General features: G+C 32.9%; 1 protein-coding gene across 1 annotated transcript; it reads right to left on the bottom strand.

The window, feature by feature from the left end:
- Positions 1-5,448: 5,448 nt before the first annotated feature.
- On the bottom strand, positions 5,449-12,001 carry LOC25493486 (probable beta-1,4-xylosyltransferase IRX14H). Its single transcript, XM_013601993.3, has 3 exons — positions 11,156-12,001; positions 10,056-10,598; positions 5,449-6,072 (listed from the first exon to the last, which is right to left on the bottom strand). Exons 1-3 carry the CDS (start codon positions 11,881-11,883, stop codon positions 5,841-5,843), a joined length of 1,503 nt encoding a protein of 500 aa, XP_013457447.1. The 5' UTR covers positions 11,884-12,001; the 3' UTR covers positions 5,449-5,840.
- Between the last annotated feature and the right edge of the window lie 10,981 nt (positions 12,002-22,982).

Here is a 22,982-nt window from a genome sequence, read left to right as displayed (position 1 = left end):
TGTTACTTTTTTTTTCTTTTCTTTTTTTCATGAGAAGTTATTGTTCCATACTTTCATAGTACTTTTTTTTTATAATAGCATTAAAATTTGTTTTAAAAACTATTAGAAAAAATGTTTTAAAATAAAATCTCACTTTGGAAAACTATGTTATTTTAGACCCGTTGCAGTGGTTCTCTGTTTTAAGTTAGAGCATTGCTATATTTTACGAAAGGATTTGAACACAAAAGACAAGAAAGCGTTAAATATAGCAAACAAGGAGGGGTAGGTAGGTATTACTAGGAGTGGTAGGTGTAATTAGGATCTTTTAACACATTCTTCACTTTCATGTTGCTGACATTTCGTAAAAACTACTAGCATTTCTCTTTAAGGTATGAAATTTTAAGTTAATTCAAACAATTTATATTAGGGCTGGACAGCGGTCGGACTCGGTCGGAATTCGGTCCAAAAACTCTAAACCGGGAGGCAACCGCGGTTTATAAATTAGAACCCATTTCCGTCCATTTGATTGTTCGGTTACGGCGGGTGACGGGTTGGTCGAAACACGGTTTAGCGGTTCGGTTTATGCGGATATGAAGGAACAAAAACGCTGAAAAGCCAAATTTCAAAGTCATAGACAAAAATTCTGAAATATACCATTGATAAAGATCATCAACCAGCAGTAGTATTATACAAAAATTACAAACAAAAAGAAACTTTAAAACATCAAATTTTAAGTTGTACAACAAACAAGAACATCAAAATTGGAAAACTCATGTCAGATCTACTTTGTGGAGGAAGATTATCTTATTATTTGAGTCAAATGATAAGAGTTTTGAAACTCATGTCACACATATGATGGGGTTTGGAGAAGAAATAGAAGAATTGTGAAGAAGAAAATGAGGAAAGAATTTGGAAGAGAGAAAAGAGAGATGGGTAGTGTAGAAGTAGAAGCTTGAAAAGAAGGAGGGATAGTTGTTGGTAACAGGTTGTGGTTCTTGAGAGAGAGGGGTGGGTGGCGGCTTCAATTTAGAGAGAGAAAGGAGATTTAGAAATGAGAAGAAAAAAAGGTTTTATATCAACCCTAGTATACTAAAATGCTGAAGAAAAAAATAATAATAAAAGCTATTATCGGTCGGTGATGGGTTCCGCTGGATTGGATATCCCCACCCGAACCGTCCAACACTATCCACCTTTAACCGTGTCTCTTTAAACTGCTTAAACCGAGTTGCCCGCGGAACCGACCCGTCTACCCGCGGGCCTATCGGACCGGACGGATTGGGCCGGATTCGGTTTTTTTGTCCAGCCCTAATTTATATCATTAGGTTTGCAAAATAATTAAAATATTACAATTATATAAGTTTTAATTTAGTAGTAATTTTAACAATGGTGGTTGAATATGGTAGTAGTTGGCAAACCACAGTCCGATTAGTAATCAATAGTGGTCAGAGCTGTGATCGACAATGATCATAGTGATGGTCGGGGTGGTCGGAGTGGTGGTTGCCGACGGTTAAATGGTAGCAACATTGTTTATTATAAGTGCATGGAGTGGTGATTGACAACACTCGAAGTGGTGGTCGAAGGTGTTCAAAGTGGTCGTTGGAGTGGTGATTGACAACACTCGAAGTGGTGGTTAAAGGTTGGCAAAGTGGTTCTCATAATGGTAGTCATGTTGGAGATCAAAGATGGATTGAGTGGTGATTAACGGTGGTTGGAGTGGTGACCAACGCTGGCAAGAGTGGTGGTTTTCGATAGGGAAAGTAGTACTTGATGGTGGTCAAATTGGTGATCAACGATGAATGGAGCGGTGGTCAAAGTAGTGGCCAATCATGATCAAAGTGGTAGTTGGTGATGGTCAAAGTGGCGATTGAAAACGGTCGAAGCAACGGCTAGTGGTGGTTGGAGTGATGACTAGAGTGATAGTCTTTAGTGGTCATATTGGTGACCAGAGAATGATGAAGTGGTTATCAGCCTTGAACTTTAGGCGTTCTTCATGCTTTTGATATGGTTTTGGGTTGCTAGGTTTGCGTCGTTGTTCCATTGATTAGAGACATGGGTCTGCCACTGCTTGTTTGTTGCGTTGAGGTTTATGTGTTGTTACCTTTCGGTTTTGATGTGTGATCACTTCCACTGGTAACTAAATTGTTTTCTCGAGCTCTAACCAACTCGTGCCACATTTTTACTGCGCAATTGCCTAAACCTTGTCAAAAAGGTGAGCAAATCTCGATCAAAATTTCTAAAGACAAATATTTGGCAAGTGTCTTAGACTGTCAAAATGTCCTTCACGGGAGGCTCACTCTCCTAAAGGGTTCCTCCCAGTCTGTATGCCATACTTGAAGCCAAAAATCCTAAATTTTGGAAAACTAATACTCTGTGATCATCTCATTATGTAAAGGTTACTTTGTATTTGTTTTTTCATCCTTGAATGATCTTAGTGCAATTCGATCTATTGGTTCTTGGAATCTCTCATTGAGCTTCCTGAAAATCATTGCTTGATTGCTGATTTCAACCCTTACACAGTACAACAATCCATTTCTCAAACATGGAAACACCTTCATGGTCTTGCTCGAGAATATCGATGACCAATAACATTGTTTGAAATTCCAGGGGCTCTAAGAACTCATTTGACTCTTGATAAGGCAACTAAGAAGAGAACTTTCGGCCATTTTGCAAGAGTTCTATTAGAGGTTTATCTAACCTCAGATATGCGTGAAAGAATCCTCATTGAAAAGAAGGATTTTGATTTTTATGTGGATGTTGAGTATGAGAAACTTACCACATTTTGTAACTCAAGTTTTTTTATTAAAAAATAAAATAAAATAAAAATAAAAAAACCCTGATATCCAGCCCCAAGAGCCGACTAATCTAAGGGTCCAATCCCACCTCCCACTTGTGGGAGGCCCCATTGAAATCCAGAGCATAGATCTCTATAGACTCATGTAAGATTATTATACATTCCTTTAAGAATTGTAAGTATCATATTCCTCCTATGGTGCAGGTTGTTAATCCTACTGCCTCAATTATTAAGACTGTTGATGAGGTGATTATACCACCTAAAGGTACACCACACAATGTTGCAGGTTGTAGTAAAACTGTTGTAGAAAAAGACCCTCTTATTGATGATATAATATGGTCTAAGGAAGTTACAACTTGTGAGTTTGTGGGATATGTTTTAAACCATGAGGAAGAGGTTCATAATATATTTGTTGCAACAGGTCACCATGTACAACCATTGCAGGTTGAGGATTCTGCTTTGGCCGAGAAGCAGAGGGTGGTCCAACATCGTTCATCCTTGGAGTGAAGCAGCCATTGATCTGGATTATTGTCAAGATACCCCTTCTTGGAATATCATGGTTCCATTTGACTTAGTAGCAGACTTTCTATCTTTAGGACATCATGTTACACATACTTTAGCTCGAGAGACTTTTGGTATATCCATATTTATGATAGACTCTAACTTGTCAAACTTTAGTGCAAATATTATTCATGACATGCAAGTTTTAGAGCTAGTTCTTATTGAGGCACAATAATTTCTGAAGGAATCCTAGGCTAACATGGCTTAAAATGTTTAAACTGGACAATTTTAATTGGTGGTCCCAAGGAAGAAGAAGAACGGCTAGATAAAGCAACAGCAAACTGAGCCTATCAAAGGGTTTAAGGTAGGTGCATCCAACTGTTCGCCTCGCTAGTCGTCATTGTTGTCGTACCTTCCGCTTTTAGGTTGGTCGTTCTCTTAATCTTTTTTTCTTGCTTTTGTTTTCCTAAAGGGTTTTGGCTGTAGCCCCCGCCCCGCGAGTACTCATTTTCTTTCTCTTTAAAAATGATTAGGGTGTTGCAGTAGGCAACCCATCTTTCAATGCATTGGAAATTGAAGAATTTGACTTTTTTAAGGAATAATTTCTTAATTTTTAAAGAGTGTATCAGAGTCCGTCGTTAGCAAGACACAATTTATAGTACTCCTTCCAATCATTATTATAAACAAGACTTTATTTTTTAAATTTGTTGAATAACTAATGTGTCTAACCTATAATAAATCAGATACATTTGTTATTCGATAAATTTGAAATGTAATTTGTTGTCTATAATAGTAACGGAAAAGAGTATATGTCTAGTCAACCAACAAGGTTAGATCTAACGAAAGAGACTAGAATATAACGATATTTAGACGATGTATGAGAAACATTGAATGTCTAACATGAATAGTATAACATAGATGTAACATAATCATTTGGGAAACATTGAGAGAAAAAAAAGTATATGGTCATATACTCCAAATGAATTATCCATTTATTTATTAAAAAATGCATCATCCCACGAATAATTTTTTTCTTGTACAAGAAATGCATTATCCATATAAAAAACGGATAGCAAAATAAAAGTTTCTTGAAAAATGCGATGTGTGATAGGAGGACCTTAGCAATGAAGTTAATGAATCCTTTATCCTTATTCTTTTTTATTCAAAAGCTTGACATAAGAAACTTTCGGTTGGGACTTGAATTGGGTCTTTAACTGTTTAAGGAGATTGGATAGAATAAAGAATGGGAAGATTCTGAGTGACCTTAATTGCTTGGAAACAAAAAAAAACTTGTGATTCGTGCTTAATGGACACAATTCATTTCATGTCCACAAGTTGCAGAGGTCGGTGATGGGGTCGTATTGCAACATTTATTTAATCTGACAGCCGCAATGTCATAGGGTAGCATGGATCACACAAAAAACATACTATATAAATAACTGCCCAAGTAGCAAGTAGCATGCACTTGGCTAAGTCATTCTAAAGGTATGGACGTATGGCTCCACTGTCTTTGGAAAAAATAACACATTATCTTCAAAACAGGTATTTCATTTGGGATTTTATTTTTATATATGTTCAACGAATCAAAATATTCAATACTATATGTTTTTTAGATTACCATGTTATAAGTACAAGAATTTTACCGTCGTATAGAGGTAATTAATCTCTCTCAAAAAACTTGTTGGGCAAACAAGATAGATTTTCCCTCTCGATATAAATTTAACAGCGTTCTTATACCAGAAAGAATAAGCAGTAGAGTGATAAACCAAATTATACGAAATGAACAAGTTATTTTCAATTACTAAACTTGGCATTACTTGTCCTGGATAATCAAGTTTTATGATCCTCACTTTGGTGGTTCAACGACTAGTAAAAATAATTAGCAAAGATCTTTTGCAAAATTGTATACCTGTGAGAAAAATGTTCCAAAAGGAGTTATATACGTTGGAACACCGAAGGAGTTATATGCATGAGACCCAATGTTTTAATATTTACTATTAACATTCTCGTCCCTGATAAATTAACTGTTAACATTTGCCAACAAAAAAATTACTAGAAATAGATGGGCTAAGTTTGTCTCGTGTCATTGGTGGAAAACATTCTTATAATAGCCAGATAGACGAAATATCTTGTTATGGAAAAACCAAGGAGAGTAATATGAGACTGAAAAGAAAAAATAACTAAAAAAAAACTATATACTCCTATTGAGAAGAACTTGTATTACAATTACAGCCGATGAAAATTTCTACAAGCTTCCTTCCATGAAGCAAATGTTGCAAAACAAATATGACATTGCTTCATGTGAACAGAATATATATCACCCTAAACAAAAATGAGCAAAACAATCAGTACAAAAAAATTTGGTGAATCAGACTCAAATGAACATTTGCTGGCCCGTGTAGCCTACATGATGTAGGGTAAAACCCAGTTTACAAGTATGTATCCAGTAAGAAAATCAGCCTCTTCATTTGTTCGATCCAGAATCCAGATTCTTGTCAATGAGGGCCAGAACTGGCAGTTTTGTAACCATAACACAGTATATATTCCTAAAGTTGCATTTATTGACATCTCAGTGTTCCTCAGAAAGTGTAGAGGCTTGCACACCTATCACTTTGGTGTCATGCTTTCTCTTACTTCGGCTGCGCCTGGGTCTGGATGTTTTAGTCTTTGTAGAATGTTTGGTCGTCTGTTCTTGTGAGCCAATTACCACTTTTTCATTAATTGGGATCACAGGTGGAGCATCTGGCCATGGAGTATGTTTTGAGGGGACAGTGATGTCCAGAGGAGTGTCAATTGTCCATCTGCAAGAAATTGCATCCAATGGTCAGGAGTATGCACAGAAAACATGCTACAATACTTTCTTTTTTTTTAAAGAAAGAAAAGCATGCTACAATACATATTCAGATTATATTTGCTGGAGGACAAATATTACAATTTACAATGAATAAGAGCTCAAAATATAATGCTTTAGAAAAGCCATGATGTTAAGCTACTTTGATTTGATGAAATAAACTTGACTTTCAGAGAACATTTTACATAAGCAAGGAGGGGGATATATATGCCAAACATTTGGGACATGAATTCAGTTTCTGAGGGACTTAGAGGGTAGAGGAGTACTTAAGAAGCCAGAAGAAATATCAAATGGCTTAGCTCTGTTTAGTAAAAAATAGTGGACAGTTGATAAGCTAGCGTATAGCGGATAAGCTTATAGGGGCTAGCTAATAGCTTATAACCTAGCTGATTGAATTTGTAGTGTTTGGTAAAATTAGTGGTTGAACTAGCTTATAAATCTTAAATGACATAAAAAATAAAAAATAAAAGTTTTCATTAATATTTTTATTTTTTTCAATTAAGATAACAGGGGTAAACTTGAGAGAGAAAATGACAAGCTACAAGCTTTAAGCTACTTGAATTAGCTTATCAAAAAACGTTATAAGCTAGTAAAAATAAGTTATAAGCTCGTGAGAAAATGACAGTTATCAAACGAGTCATTTTTAGTCATATGAGCTTATATTCATATAAGCTATTGGCTAGCTTATTATGCTTGTGAAACAAATCCTTAATGAAGAACCGAAGCCAAGAAAATAAATAGGCAGGTCACTTAGGTCATTAATGAGGCCTTTTGATAAAAATTCCCAAATATCAACAGTTTGCTACAAGTCCGTTACAGTAGAGTATCAATAGTAAGGACTAGAACATAGTCAAAGAGGTTAAAAGACGGATGCTTGAGCTAAAACCGGATTAAGGGTAGAGCCGTAGAAGGGAGACGGAATTTAGATCTGTTAGCTATGAGTTAAACAGAGCTATAGCTCAGTTGTGACGGGAAAAGCTGTGAAGGAGAGATCTTTCTCCTATTATCGAATATTAAATAAAATCATTCATTTCTTTTGGTTCTCTATCAATTTTTCATTTTCATTTCCTTGGGTTCCTAACACCTTTTGATCTTAGCCATCAGTCTTAATGCAAGATCTGAGAGAGGTTTGTCGTATATCTAACAATGCAGGAGGGCAAATGACATTTTTCAAAAGCTACGGACTGACAAGCAGGAGTTCTGAGTTTGTCTAATCATAAAACTAGAATCCAATACCCCTTTCTCAACCTTGGAATACCCTCCCTTGCACCCTCAACAGGAGTTGCAAAAAAAGGAACTTTATCCATGAAATTTACACAAACTTTTTGCTTTTTCTCAGTGGACAAATCCAATAAAAATTATTCTCAATTTTGTACGAGACTTATACTGTATTTGGTTATTCATTACTATCCTTAGACTTCCCTTGTAAATCATAGGAACATGTATACATAATCGCTAGCTTATTGACATGTGTGTTGCATGTGTAACAAGTATGATTGCAAATGTATTCAATACAATTCAAGCATAAATTTGAGAAATTTCTGTTTCAAAAGTAAATTATGTGCATAACTATAAACCTCAAGTAAATCTTACAAACAAATATTGGTTTCAATACTAAAGTCAAAAGATTAAGAATTAGTCTTAAATGATTGATGGTTAGTACTCTTAGTTCTTTCATTCTTAGGTTAGTTCCTTTATTCAAATTAAATTTAAAATTGTAAGTCAAAGAATAACATGTAAATAGAGTATTTGGGAAAGAGAATATACATATGAAAGAAAGGAAGGGGAAAAAAAGGAATCGAGCTTGATAACATCAAACATTTTTGGATTTTATATTTCTAGGGAACAAGATACTTTTATATAAGGGAAATGTTAACTAGTGCCCCGGGGCACTAGTTAAAGACCATGAGTGATAAGTATTTATCAAAATGCGTCTATTCAATGCATTGGAAATTGAAATATTTGATTTTTTAAAAAAATAATTGTTTACTTTTGAATGCTTAAATAGTGCCCCGGGGCACTCGTTAATAAGATCCTTTATATAAATAAAGTAACCTTTTTAATTGATTAATGATTATTTAATTTGTAGATTTTAAAGAATTAAGAATAAAAACTATTTAATTGAATGGTAAAATGTGGATTGTTGTTAGATTTAGATTACAGATTCATGTTTTATTTTTTGATTGGGTATCATATTGACAATTAATAATTCAAATACTATAAATTATCGGTAATATTAGTAGAAATATCTAATTCAAATAATGAGATTGCTCTAAATAATAATGGTAAAAGTATGATCCCAAACCCCTTTCTCAATCATAGAAAGAAACCTCTAATGTAACCAAACATAACAGAAAATTGAAATACCGCCACAAAAAGAGGAACCTTATCCACGTCATTTAGCAAAACTCTGTCTTTTCTCAGCGGGACAAATCCATCAGCAGTTATTCTCAAGTTTGTTGACTTCCCGCGTAAATTTGGTTATTCATTACAACCCGCAGACATCCCGCGTAAATTTAATGAACGTGTACATACTATATTTTAAAAAGAAAAGTTGCTAAAAAAGTTTTGGTTCTAACACAAATGCAACATTGCATTTGACAGATTTTCGTTGTCAATAACCTTACAACTTACTTTATACTATACTTTGCATTTGGATCACAGTTCATTGTATTTATTTTTTTACTTCAGATATTCACTTACTTCAGAATACTCTAATTTGTGGCACAACCATTGTAGCATGGATACTTCAAAATAGTAGCTGTGCTTCAAATTAGTAATTGTATCCATATAGAACACATAATGATTTCAGACAATTGGGGCAGTCTCTAAAAGGAAATGTAGTAACAGGAGAGAGGGAGGGAGAGTTAAGAGTATCAAATTTGACTTCTGAAAGTTTGATTTCATTCCACAGATTCAATTAAATCAACCTTTTACATAAAGAAAGATTTATACATTTTTAGAACCTTCTGAATATACTCTCAGTTTCTCTCTTTCATTATAGATATTTCCTATATAAATTTGAATATTTTTCCAAGTCAAACAAGACTGTATCCCTAATTGACCTGAAAATGTAATAATTTTATATATAAATATGAGTATTTGTCTAAGTCAACAACATCGCATCCCTAATTGACCTGAAACAACATCTGATGTCTACAACAAATCAACCCAATTTGGCAGCAGGTCACTTAGTAAGCTAGGTCCTGCATAGTCCAAACCACTCTGACCTAGATGATATTAGCAAGTGCTTCAAAAGAACTACTTGTGCATGTTTGAATCCACATTTGTGAGTGTAAAATGTGGGTTTTAAATTGAGTTTGGACGTTTGGATGCTGTCAAGCAAAAATTATTTTCTCCTAAAAACACATTAGACTAAAAGTGAGAACACAGATTTTGCGTTTCGTTTATGATTTCATACAAACTTTCCCAAAAAAAACTTACTTTTGAGATAGAACTTCCGAGACATAAATTACTCATTTCAAATTCACTTTTAACTAAAATTAATTTCACAAAATCAAGATCATCAAAATTCAAGTTTGCAAACACACAACTAAACACACAGAATCTAAAAATCACATGGTGCTTGATTTTGCATATGCAAGCAAACGGATGGGTTCATGTTATCCGCAGAAACACCAATCAAATAGTATATTTTCTGACTTACCACAATACCAAGCATACTAAAATCTCTTGAATATGTTCTAGAATCTAAATTGTTAGAGACTCCAAGTTTTATGCATTGGCATTTGCTTTCTACTTTTCATCTTGTGGACAATTTAATTTAAATAAATGCAATGCTACACAGATTTCCATATGATAAAAAGGAATCACCAAAAGCTATAAATACTTCTTTTTTTATACTGATTCAAGAATATTTTATAATAGCCAAACATGGGTAAGCACTATATTATAAATCAAGAGAATACTCACCGAGGTGGGAATTTGCTGTCTGTGCGAGCTTCAACCCGCAGCCACCAAAGCAAAACTTGGCGTCCACAACTCCCAAGTGGTTCTAACACAGAGATGTCTTTCAGCAGAGACAGTGGACTATCGATATCTTCATCAACTCCATCGAACGCATTAATATCCTTAATCCAGTCTGGTTTATCATCAAGATCCTTCCAAACCAACCTGGAGTTCAACACAAACCCAGACCATTCAAGCTTCCTAGGTAGCACAGGTGCCCTGTCACCTATGTAAACTGCACCTCTCCTTGCATATTTTAAGGAATCATATGTATGCAACCCAACCAAATGATTTGTCGCGTTACAAGCAGGACCTTGTACTGGCATTGGCGGCACCTCCTCCTTCAGTGAGGTTGAAGATTCATCGGTATCAGACTGAACAAGTATTCCAACCGAAACTGCTCCTATCCATTTCACACTCTGAATTTCATCAAATAACTCCATACTATGCATATTGCTATCATCCGCAAACATCACAATACCATCCAGCTTCTCTTTTCTCACAATTCTGTTCCACCAGATTACAAACAATCAATTGTTTTACCTATCAATCAACTAAATTTTCAGATCATACAGTAAGACCAGACCTGGTTGATTAGTCTGCCTTCTGTGATCCGGGAATGGAAATTGGAAGGCACATTGACAAATTAAAAAAAAAATCATAACAGCGGAAATAAACACTATTTGTCAATTATAATAAACTACTCCCTCGGGTCACTATTATATTCTCTATGTCGATGCTTCATACTCCCTCCGATCACTATTATAAGTAAATATTCTATTTTCAGATTCATTGAATAACGGATGCATCTAAACTATATATAGACAAGTGTGAGTGCACGACACTAACATGTCAACACCAATAATAATTCGAGAAAATGATATGATTAAACGTAATCACATGCGTTAGTTTCGTGTCACGGTGTAAGACACTTACATGTATCAGACACTAGACACGTCCTTGATCAGAAATGTCGATACTACAGAGATAACAAGGAACAATATTATTCCTTATCCGCAAAGTAGTGAAAAAAGTCAACCAATATCTCCAAAATTGGAATATACCTTAAAGCATGAAGTCGCATTCGAGCTTCCAATTTATGTCTACCCTCCCACGAAATCGGAATCCGTTGATTAAACCCAATGTGAATTATTCTTCTGAGTCCTGAATTGGCAACAATTGAAGCAGTCTCATTCGTCACTCCTCCAGCTTCCACCACGATCCACACCAGATCATACGGCACAAGCATCAACGAATGCATCACACCGATCAAGTGGAGCTTCTGGAACGTCCTCACATACGTCGGCGTAACTGCAATAACCGTCCTAGGGTTCTTCACTCCAAACAACGCTTTCTGCTCCGTTTGAACTCTTTCAATTATCTTATGAGCTTTCATCACCTCATTCGGATTCGGATGCGGCCACGGCCGGATTCGGATCCCGTGCCGGCCGACTACCACACGGCTGACCGGAGCTACTTTTTCCACTGGATTCTCAATGTTCTCGATCGGATTCACCGTGAGAGAAGAACGAACACGGATTGGAACGGAGATTTCACCTTCGCCGGCGCCGGAGTTGAACGGAACGGTGGAGAAAGTTGAGAAAAGGAGCAGGAAGAAGATGCGGGAGAGACGAAATCCTAAGGCGAGGCTGATGAGGCAGAACGCGGCATGGAGGAAGAGCCAGAAAGAGCTTAACGGAGATTTTCCGGTGACGTCGCCGGAGGATTCAAATAACGGCTGTTCTTTGATGCTGTTGCTCCGGCGGTTCTGTAACAATGTTGAGAGTTTCATACTGTTTCTCTTTCATTCACTCAAAGAGAGAGAAAATTGAACTCGTTTATGTATTTAGTTGCTATAGTTTATGATGAAGATGGTGATGATGATGCTATAGTTTAGTTTAAATTTAAATGTTTAATTAACGTTTAGCGTTTCGTTTCTTCTTTTGGTCTAGAAGATTTGACCCTAGAACATAATTAATGAAGGATGTGATAACTAATTAATTAATTAATTATCATTATTTTTTGTGGATAATTGGAATTATCGTTATTAGTGTTAAATGCGAAATTGACGAAGTTAGTTGTGTGCAAAATCTATTTGATAGTAGAAAGGGAGATCTATAACTGCTAAGTTGAAGAAAAATTAAAATGCTTATAGTACTACATTTTTTAAGGTCAACCAATAGGAGTGTATAAAATCTTTTGCAAACTTTAAGATGTTTTTATTATATTTTTTTGGATTAAAAATGTTTTTGGTCCCTATAAATATACCAACTTTTCGTTTTAAACTCTCTAAAATTTTTCTTCAACTTTTAGTCCTTATAAAATTTTCAGTCGCTACTTTTAGCCCCTATTTTTAAGTTATTTTTTGTATTTTTTAATGAAATTGTGCAGAAATGTATAGAATATTATAAAAAAAAAAAAAAAGTTAGAATTTTGTAACAAAACACAAATTTAATATGAATTCGTAAAAATTCATATTAAATTCATGTTTTATTAAAAATTCTAATTTTTTTAGGAAGAGATTTTTATAATATTATAAATTTTTCTGCAAATTTTTATTCAAAAATAGGAATTCTACATATAATTTTGGGTTAATTAAGTTTTTGGTCCCTATAAATATATGCAGTTTTGTTTTTAGTCCCTATAAAAATAAATCACACTTTTTAGTCCCTACAAAATTTTCTGTTAGTGTTTTTAGTCCCTGTTAAATTAAAATTTCTTTAATTATGCTTAAACTTCTAAATTTTTGAAAGATTTTTTACATACATGTTCATAACATCGTAAGACACTCTTTTGTAAAAAATTTTAGTTTTTTAACATGTAATGAATTAAATATGAATTTTTCTAAAAGCCAAATTTTCAAGATTATATTAATGAAAATTTGGACCTAATAATCAAATTTTAAGTTACTTTTTTGCGGATGAACTTTGTATAATATTCTAAGTAAGTATGTGAAAAATATATGTTACAAATTTAAAAGTTTAAGCACAATTAAGCAAATTTTAATTTTACAAGGACTAAAAGTATGTGTTGGTCCCTGTTAAATTGAAATTTGTTTAATTATACTTAAAATTTTATATTTTTAAATGATTTTTAACAGACATGTTAAGAACATTATAATAATCTCTTTTATAAAAAATTAGAATTTTTTAACATGTAATGAATTATATATGAATTTTTTAAAACGCCAAAAATTCAAGATAAAACTAACGAAAATTTGGACCTAAAAATAAAATTTTGAGCTAATTTATTGTGGCGGAACGTTTTATAATGTTTTAAATAAGTATGTAAAAAATCATTAAAAAGTCTAAAATTTTAAGCATAATTAAACGAATTTTTATTTAACAGGGACTAAAAACACTAACGGAAAATTTTGTAGGGACTAAAAAGTGTGATTTATTTTTATAGGGACTAAAAACAAAATTGCAGATATTTATAGGGACCAAAAACTTAATTAACCCTATAATTTTACTTTATAAGAGGGACCAAAAATAGTGATTGAAAATTTTATAGGGACTAAAAGTTGAAGGAGAATTTTAGAGGGACCAAAACAAAAAGTTGGTATATTTATAAGGACCAAAAACATATTAACCCTATTTTTTTATTTTTTTTTTTAAAGATTGATATTTTTAGATATAATTGTGTGTTTTTTTAGGGAATATAGAGATCCAAATTCATGGGTGCCTTCTCTCAAACGGTTTTATTTCATGTTATGAATGCAGAAGAAAAAGTACTCCATATTTTACAATACGTACACATTTTACACATCAAATACTTGCGTGACCCGGTAATTTGAGGCATAAAGTTACATTTGTTTAAGCAAAATTTTAAAATTGTCAATAACTAATCTAATTTTTTGTTGCTATATTTACTAACTTTCTTAAGATGATTCTCTATCACTTTCTCATATATATATAACTAAAAAATCAAATGTATTTTATCTAAATTTAGACCAAATACTTTTGACTTTTTATCTATATTTAATACCAAAGTGAGCAATATTTGTTAAATAAATACTTATAAGAGTAAATAATCACTTTAGTTCCTGATTTTACATCTCGCTGTCACTTTAGTCTCCGACTCTGAATAAAATACAATAAAGTTCCTGAACGTGTATCTCTGTTATCAGTTTAGTTTTTACCGTTAAAAACTCTGTTACATGGTGATGTGTCAATCCTAAGGACCAAATTGAAAGTGAACTTTTTTTTATTATGAGAAAGAAAGAAAAAAAATATTTTTTTTATTTATGATAAAAAAAATACAAAAAAAAATAAAATATTCATCATCTTCATCACCATAATACCTGCAGAACTCATAATCCAGCGCACTGCAAGCTGTGTCCTTGACTATCACCGGGCAAACGACGCACGCTGATGAAGCTCAGTGTCAATCTCAAAATAATCGATTTGATGCTAATAGAAAAATAACAACAACAGTAACGTTAAATGGAGAAGACCGGACGAGGGTGTTATTAAGATTAACACTGATGCTAGAATGCGTTTGGGGGCTATAGGCACGGTGGCCAGAGATTCACAGGGTCTCGTTTTAGTAGCTGCTACTTGGAAAACTGAGGGCTTTTTAGATGCCGAGTCCAACATGACTTGGATGGAAAATGTTCTCGAGTCCATCAGACATTTATGTAACCTTGAAAAAAAAATTTAATATAATTCCTTTTGTTTAAAAAAAAAAATCATCTTCATCTCCATCTTCATGAAGATGTTGTTCTTTTGGGTTTAAAGATGAAACGCCTGTTAAGTTAATCATCACACGTCATTATGTTATTATGGTTTTCAATCACAACTAAGTCATTTTGAACAATATTAATCACTTGATGAACAGTGATGCATTTCCATATGGTATGAGCAGCAGGTTGATAAAAAGATATTTGTTACTGATGCAATCTCATTTCTGCTCTGCAGTTATTTTTAATTCAAAATTAAGCTGCTTTAGAGTAATCTTAAAACTGCTTTTAGATTATGTTGTTCTTTTGGGTTTATTAATGAAGATGTTGTTCTTTTGGGTAAAAATGAAGATAGAGATGGAGATGATGAATATTCTTATTCTTATTTCTTTTATCATTAATAAAAATAATTTTTTATTTTTTTTACTTTCAATTTGGCCCCTATTATTGACATATCATCATTTAACGGTAGTTATTAACGGTAAGGACTAAACTGATAACAGATGTACACATTCAGGCACTTTATTGTATTTTATCCTCAATCGGCGACTGAAGTGACAGCGAGGTGCAAAGTCAGGAATAAAATGACTATTTACTCTACTTATAATCAAGGATTTAATTTATAGTGAAATGGTAACTTGGCACATGTTAAGGAATTCGAAGTGAAAATTTTGTCTTGTGCAATTTATTTTTCTAGAGATTGAAAATTAATGTTTTGTAATAAATATTTATCATTTATAAAATCCTTAACATTTTCCTTAAGACACAAGTAGGGGTGGGTGTGGTTCGGTTAACCATATTAACTGAACCGAACCGAAGTATTGAAATGATTCGGAATAACCGAACTGAACCGTTTAAGATTTGAAACGAATTGAACTGAATCAAAGTTATCGTTCGGTTAACCGTTTCGTAACTTAATAATTGATCCGGACCGAAAGATCAAATTCAACATGTATGAGCAATTAAGCAATCAAAATCGATAGAATAATCTACAATGAAATAACGGAAAAACGAATCAAAGAGAAGTAGCTCCACGAATTGAACCAGATCTCAAGAGCACGACTATAGTTATCATCTGATTCACCAAAATCGTTCTCTTTCATAGCTTTGTTTCCCTCTCCCATCAGCTCATCAGCCATGTCCAGAGACTTCTACCCGTCGTTGTTGGACGTCGGAGCAGAAGTTGCGGCGGCTTCCGCGGCGACGTTGATGGTTGTTCTGTTTTTGTCGAGGTTTAGGGTTCCGTCGACGAGTGTGACATGTTCGGTTAGTTGAGGTGTAACACCCCGTTACCCATAAGTAAATAAATAACAAATAATCATCAGAGTAATTCATGAAACGGGTATGCTACATTGCAATTTCAAAAGTTCTTAAATAGAAAATAAAACTATTTAATCAAACCACTCGATATAATATGAAAACATAGCAGCGGATTAGTTTTCAATTCAACAACAGTCTGCGGCATTAAAGGCCTAAACAACAATAAGTCGACCAGCAAAGGGCCACATCAACAAGTTCCAAAATTTGATACATGGAAAGGAAAAACAACAATAATATAAATGACAGTTCCCATCCCACGTATCAGAGCCCTAGACACGACTCTTGAGCCACCACCAACTACTCAGGATCACCTGCAAGTTACCCATAGAAAGGGCAACATTTTCAAGCATAAGGGGTGAGATTCACAACAATAAATATAGATATTAAAATCATCAATTGAATCTAACACCCTAATCAACAACACATTATCTTGTAAACATATATATGTATAAGTCACAAGCAACAACAAACATCAACAATTCACCATGATCACAATGAATATATATAAATGCATATTCAACACCAACATCATCCATCAGGTAATAAATGAAATCAACAACTAAGACTCATGCACATGACATGACCACTGCTAAGACACTATCTTAGACTTCTTAATGAAATGCATTATGCATGTGGTACCAACAGGACCGAAGCCCTCACCGCTTTTGAATGGTTAAAGCATTCATCAGGACCGAAGCCCTCACCGCTGTTGAGCAACTAGTACTCCAGGACCGAAGCCCTCACCGCTGTTTTATGCATATGCAATGGACCTACTTGTGTATATCTACATACAACTGACCATGCAATGCAACTCCATGTGACTCCACCATAATAATATGTATGATTCACTAAATAACATACATTCAACCATCATCAATAATCATCGATCCAGCAATTCAAACAACCAAAATAATGCATAATTATATATAACCATGCCCAAATACAACAACATTCAACCACCACTATTCAAGCTAGTTAAACAACTCTCAGGAACTGTGCAGCTCGCCTCGCGAGCACATCTGCTCGCCATGGCGAGTTCACAATAACACTAGCTCGCCGTGGCGAGTTCAAGGCGAACTCAAGGCGAGTGGAAATCAGGTGCTCTCGGGAAAAATGCCATTTTCTCACTCAAATCCCATTTCTAAATTCCCTCTTCATCTTTTTAACCTAAAACTTCCACCATTCATCTTTATTATCATCTAGGTACCTTAAATCATCCCCAAAACATCTTATAACAACTTTTCAAAAATCACAATTTTATCTGGCTACTCGCCATGGCGAGTTGGACTGCTCGCGAGGCGAATGATGATGTTGTTCACTCGCGAGGCGAGCGATGAACATCAGTACGGGCAGAAAACTGGTTTTTCCCCAAAATCCCATTTTTCTTCCAATCACTCCCCAAATCAGTTTACAGATACAAATTAACTTTTTGTATGTACTTAGAACCTATTTCTAACATCAAATTCACACTCACAACTCCAAAATCCACAATTTCAACATAAAACCCAAAATCCCCAATTTTCACCAAAACCTGTTAAACTCAAAATCAGAATCTAAAGTCTACACTATTGAAGTAAACCTCACCCTTACCTTAGTTTAGAATTGAAAAATGCACAGCAAAAGAATTCTCTTGGTTCTTCTCCCTTGTTCCTGGTTTCCTCTCCCTTGGCTTGGTTTCACGTAAAACAGTTTCTCACGTACAATACTTTCTAACTTCTATTTCCTAACTTCCCACTTCAAAAGTAACTCCCTTCTAATTACACTTAACTCCCCATAAATTCTAATAACTCCTAATATTTCCCAAACTCCAAAATAATCATTATTTCCTACTTATTCTAATTATTATTAAATAAATCATATTATAAACTAATACACCACATAAATCACCCAAAAATCACACATATATACAAATATATATATATATATATATATATATATATACTCCACATAAATTAAAATAATTAAATATAACAACTAGGGCGTTACATGAGGCATTGTGACGGAAGTCTCAGATGCAGATGGAGTTTCTTCTACCATGGTGGTTTTGGGTGAATTTCGCGACAGTAAGAAATGAGAAGGGGAAAAGTGGAGATTTTGGTTCAATTTGTTCAACAATGGTTTGGGTTGATTGAGATGTAATGGTTCGGTTCAGTTAATTAAGTTTGGTTTGGTTCGGTTAACCGTTCGGTTCAGTTAATGAACTGTTTTTAAAATAATGGTTCAGTTCAATAACCAATGTAATGGTTCGGTTAATTTTAGTTTGGTTCATTTTGGTTAATCGGTTTAGTTCAGTTTTTGGATATTTTTGCCCACCCCTAGACACAAGTTAACATGACCTTAATTTATATTCTATTTCCTGAATAAAGTTTTAGTTATTATGTTAGTATTTTCTATTTTATTATAGTTGAATCAGAGTCTTTTAACTGTGTCAACTCATTTAACTTTTAACTCAAACGTGTAAATTTTTCAAACCCTTGGTAGATTTAAGTAATTGATCTTATGATAGAGAAGAATGGTGTACCGTGCAAGATTTAAAGGATTTGTGCATGCGCCTACAAAATTTTAAAAATTGTAGCTATATTTTTTTGGCTTAAATATGATTTTCGTCCATGTAATTTGGGTTAGTTTTGATTTTCGTCTCTATAAAAAAAAACTTTAAAAAACATCCCTGTAAAAAAAAATTGTTTGAAAAAGGTCAATGGCCCCACTTTTTTGCTGACATGGTATGGTTTTGGCCACGTGGCAGTCCATGCCATTAAAAATTTAAAAATTATTTTTTAAAATAAAAAAAAACTGAAAAAAAAATCATAAAAAATTCCAATATTTTTTTAAATATGAAGAAAAAAATGGAAATTACTTTTTTCTTTACATATGGAAATAAATGTTTGAAAATTAAAATATGAAGAAAAATAAAATAAAAATTATATAATCTCAAAATTTATAACTTTTGAAAATATAATTTTCAGTATTTTCGAAAAAAAATGTAATATATAATATTCAAATTAAAAAAAAAGAATTAATTTTCGAAAATTTAATTTTCACTTTTTTTTTCAAAAATTTTAATTTTAAAAGTTTTTTTTTTCAGAATTTTTTTATGATTTTTAAATTTTTTCAGATTTTTTTAATTTAAAAATAGAATTTTCAAAATTTTGAAAAAAAAATTAATTATGTGGCATGCCACGTGGTAAAAGTTGCACAGTCAGCAATTGCCACGTGGCAAAAACAATGCCAAATCAGATCGGAAGTGGGGTCAAAGACCATTTTCAAACAAAAAAAATTTATAGGGATATTTTTCGAAGTTTTTTTTTTTACAGGAACGAAAATCAAAACTGGTCCAAATTACAGGGACGAAAATCATATTTAAGCTTTTTTTTTTTTAGGGATGAAAAATGTAAATATATTTGTTTACAATATGCACTTTGAGAAAAGATAAAATAATTTAAATAAACATATTTGTTTACAACCTACATTTTAAGAAAAGATAAACTGTAAATGTGTTTTTGTTTTTGTTTTTGTTTTGGTAAAATGCAGATTTTAAACCGTGTGTTATGTGGAGTGTTTAATGTGTGATTGGATTAAGTAGCAGAAAAAATTATATACAAACGAGGTGGGATACTTGTAAAAATGTAGGGTAGCAATGTTATTCTGGGGTAAGTTTATAACTTTTATCATTTATGGGTGACAAGGCCTAATTACTAATAATGATGGGCTAAATTCCATTTTATCATGGGAATTTCTTAATAGACCCCTTGAATTGCTCACGGGACCTCAAACTAACCAAAATATCCCTCAAGTTTGTAACTCACGAACGGTTTAGTGCATAACTTCCGATCACTCAAGTTCGAGAGCTACTACTCGGTCATCCTAGAGATATACCAGAACAACAGGTTGGGTTTCCTCATTTATGTTGAATGATCAATTCCGTTAAATGTTAATTTTTTCTTATCTTCCTCTCATTATGTTGAATGATCCGTTCCCTCATTTATTATTTTATTAACTTGTCAATACAAGATGTGCTCTATAAAGATTAAGATCATAATCATACTTTAGTACGAATAAAAATATAAGCATGTATATAAAATAGGATCTACGACATGTTTGATGGTAGCCTTTCAACAACAACGATCTAAGAGAGAGAGAGGTATCTTAATCATCACGGATGGAGAGAGAATTGAATATGTATTATTTTAAATTAAATTATGCCACCTAAGGGTGTATAAGGGAGTTATTGTCACGTAAGGTGGTCAACCTATTTTCAAAACAAAAATTAATTTGTGTCATGTTAACCGGTGCCCCGGTACTCTGGTTAAGGAAATAAAAAAAAAAGTTTTAAATTAAAAAATACACGTTGTTTACTTTTAAGGGATTGACAACAGAATTTTCAACACAGTACATATTATATTTGCTTCTTAACTAGTGTCTTCGGGGCACTGGTTAACATTTCCCAATTAATTTTGTGTATTTCTTAAACAACGTCCTTAAATCACTTGTTAACAAAACCATTAAATTAAAGACATTTGATACTCCTCTTTCAAACATCTTTTAAATAAGGAAAACGTTAACAAGTTCATTTTGAGTAATTGATAAAAAGTTCAATACAAAAACTTTATATCTACTTAATAGAGCTTAAATGAGATGGTGAAGGTCCCTTCCAGGTTAACCAAGGTCCTAGCGTCGGATCCGGACTTGAACATGCAACAACGTTAAAAGTCTTAGGAAGAGTTTGTCACCATTTAGGTCTCACAAGGCTCGAGTGATTAGTTTTCGCACTTGTGCGCATGACGATACCCGATTTATGAAAAAAAAACTTTGGGTCTTGTTATCTTGTGCCCTTAGGGCAAGGGCACAAGTTAAGAAATTCAAAATTAGAAACTTTTTATAGAAAACAACAAAATTTTGATTTTTAAAAATTGAATAAAGTTGAATGCACAATTTTTAAGACAATTGTTTCTTTTTTAAATTTTTTAACATGTGCCCTAAGGTCACATAATATCATTTTCCAAATACTTTATATCTACATTCATTATATTAAAACTTTAAAATTAACTTTTAATTTGATTAAACTCATCAATTATTATTTGGGTTAAATATGTTTTTGGTCCCTATAAATATACCAACTTTTCATTTTAGTCCCTCTAAAATTTTCCTTCAACTTTTAGTCCTCCAAAAATTTTCCATCTTCACTTTTGGTCCATTTTTAAAGTAAACTTATATGTAGAATTCACATTTTTGAATAAAAGTTTGCAGAAAAATTCATAATATTATAAGAATCTCTCCTAAAAAAATTTAGAATTTTTCAACAAAACATGAATTTAATATGAATTTTTATATTTTTTATGGTTAAAAATTCATATTAAATTTATGTTTTGTTAAAAAATTCTAATTTTTTTTGGGAAATATTTTTACAATATTCTACACAATTTCATTAAAAAATACTAAAATTAACTTAAAAATAGGGACTATAAGTAGTGATTGAAAATTTTATAGGGACTAAAAGTTGAAGGAAAATTTGAGAGGAACTAAAACGAAAAGTTGATATATTTATAGGGACTAAAAACATATTTAACCCTTATTATTTTTACTGTTTTTTTAACAATCCTTATAACATTTACTACCATGACCCTCTAGGTAAATAAAAGACGTGTTGAACACTTTAGTCGATAAACCAATCTATGAGCAAAAAAAAAAGGGAAGGAAACACGGGAAAAACACGAAGCAATGATAACAATCCATTGAAAAATTCTTATGGTGTCAATCCAAGTCAACATTGCATATGCTGGCAAAACAAAACCAAACCCATCCTCTTGCCGTTTCACACATCATTGCCCCTTCTTCATCATTCCCCTATTTCCAATCTCATCACAAACTATTATAACCTCACTCATATGGACCCACTATATTTAAGAAAAGGTCAACGTCCTCCACTCAGAAACACAACAATAAATGAATAAAATAAAATAAAAGTTGTAATAAAAAAGTATTTTCTCTGTTCACAGTGCAAGTATGTAATGTGACCATTGTACTCTTGTTTGTTACAGTACTAGATTAGATTAGATTAGATCTCATTCATTTGCACCTATGTTTGACGGTAACGGGTAAGGAGGCTAACGTGACAGTCCAGTCATCTAGTGGACCAAATCAGCCGAATCTTATGCCACCATTTTGACCAGGGCACCCTAAACGGCTATTCCATCATACAATCATGTCCTTTTTCTTTTGGCTAAATACTTCTTTTAATCATTTAAATTTGACAAAATTATCATTAATTTTTTAAATTTTTAATAGATTTTTTTACTCTTTTAAAATGGGTCATGTCAACTAGTGTCCTAAGGGCACATGTTAGAGAAAAAACAACAACTTTGTACTATTGAAAAACATGTTCCCTCTCCGTCCCTTAATACTTGACACAATTGATCTTATTACGCATGTCAATGCATAATTTTGAATTTAAATATCTTGAATAATATATTAGAAAAAATTATAAAAATTTGATATTTTGAAAATATTCATCGACGCAAATCTAACGACATCTTATATGATATTATTTATCTTTGTATATTAGTAGAAAAATATTGTCAAAATAAATTAGGTCAAAATTACATACTCCCTCGTCCCTCAATAGATGATCTAGTTGACTCTGACACATGTACCAATACATATATTTTATCTTTGATATCTTCAATTCTCTACTAAAAAAATTATAAAAATTTAATATTTTAAAAATATTCATCGAGACGAATTCAACAACATCTTACATGATATTATTTATCTTTGTGAATTAGTAGAAAAGTAGGATCAAAGTATGTCAAGTCAATAATGTATATTGTCAACTAGGTCATCTATTAAGGGACGGAGGAAGTATTTTCAAATGAGTCGTCTATTGCAGGACA

The sequence above is a fragment of the Medicago truncatula genome, chromosome 4 (assembly GCF_003473485.1).
Source record: "Medicago truncatula cultivar Jemalong A17 chromosome 4, MtrunA17r5.0-ANR, whole genome shotgun sequence".
NCBI classification, from domain to species: domain Eukaryota; kingdom Viridiplantae; phylum Streptophyta; class Magnoliopsida; order Fabales; family Fabaceae; genus Medicago; species Medicago truncatula.
Note: the sequence above shows the minus strand (reverse complement) of the source record. Positions and strands in the feature narration are given on the sequence as shown.

Excerpts from the sequence above, each read along its gene's own strand:
- LOC25493486 (XM_013601993.3), bottom strand. The coding sequence starts at position 11,883 with ATGAAACTCTCAACATTGTTACAGAACCGCCGGAGCAACAGCATCAAA. Across the intron at positions 10,599-11,155 it reads ATGCGACTTCATGCTTTAAG|AATTGTGAGAAAAGAGAAGC; the intron begins GTATATTCCAAT and ends CTGGTGGAACAG. Across the intron at positions 6,073-10,055 it reads GACAGCAAATTCCCACCTCG|ATGGACAATTGACACTCCTC; the intron begins GTGAGTATTCTC and ends AATTTCTTGCAG.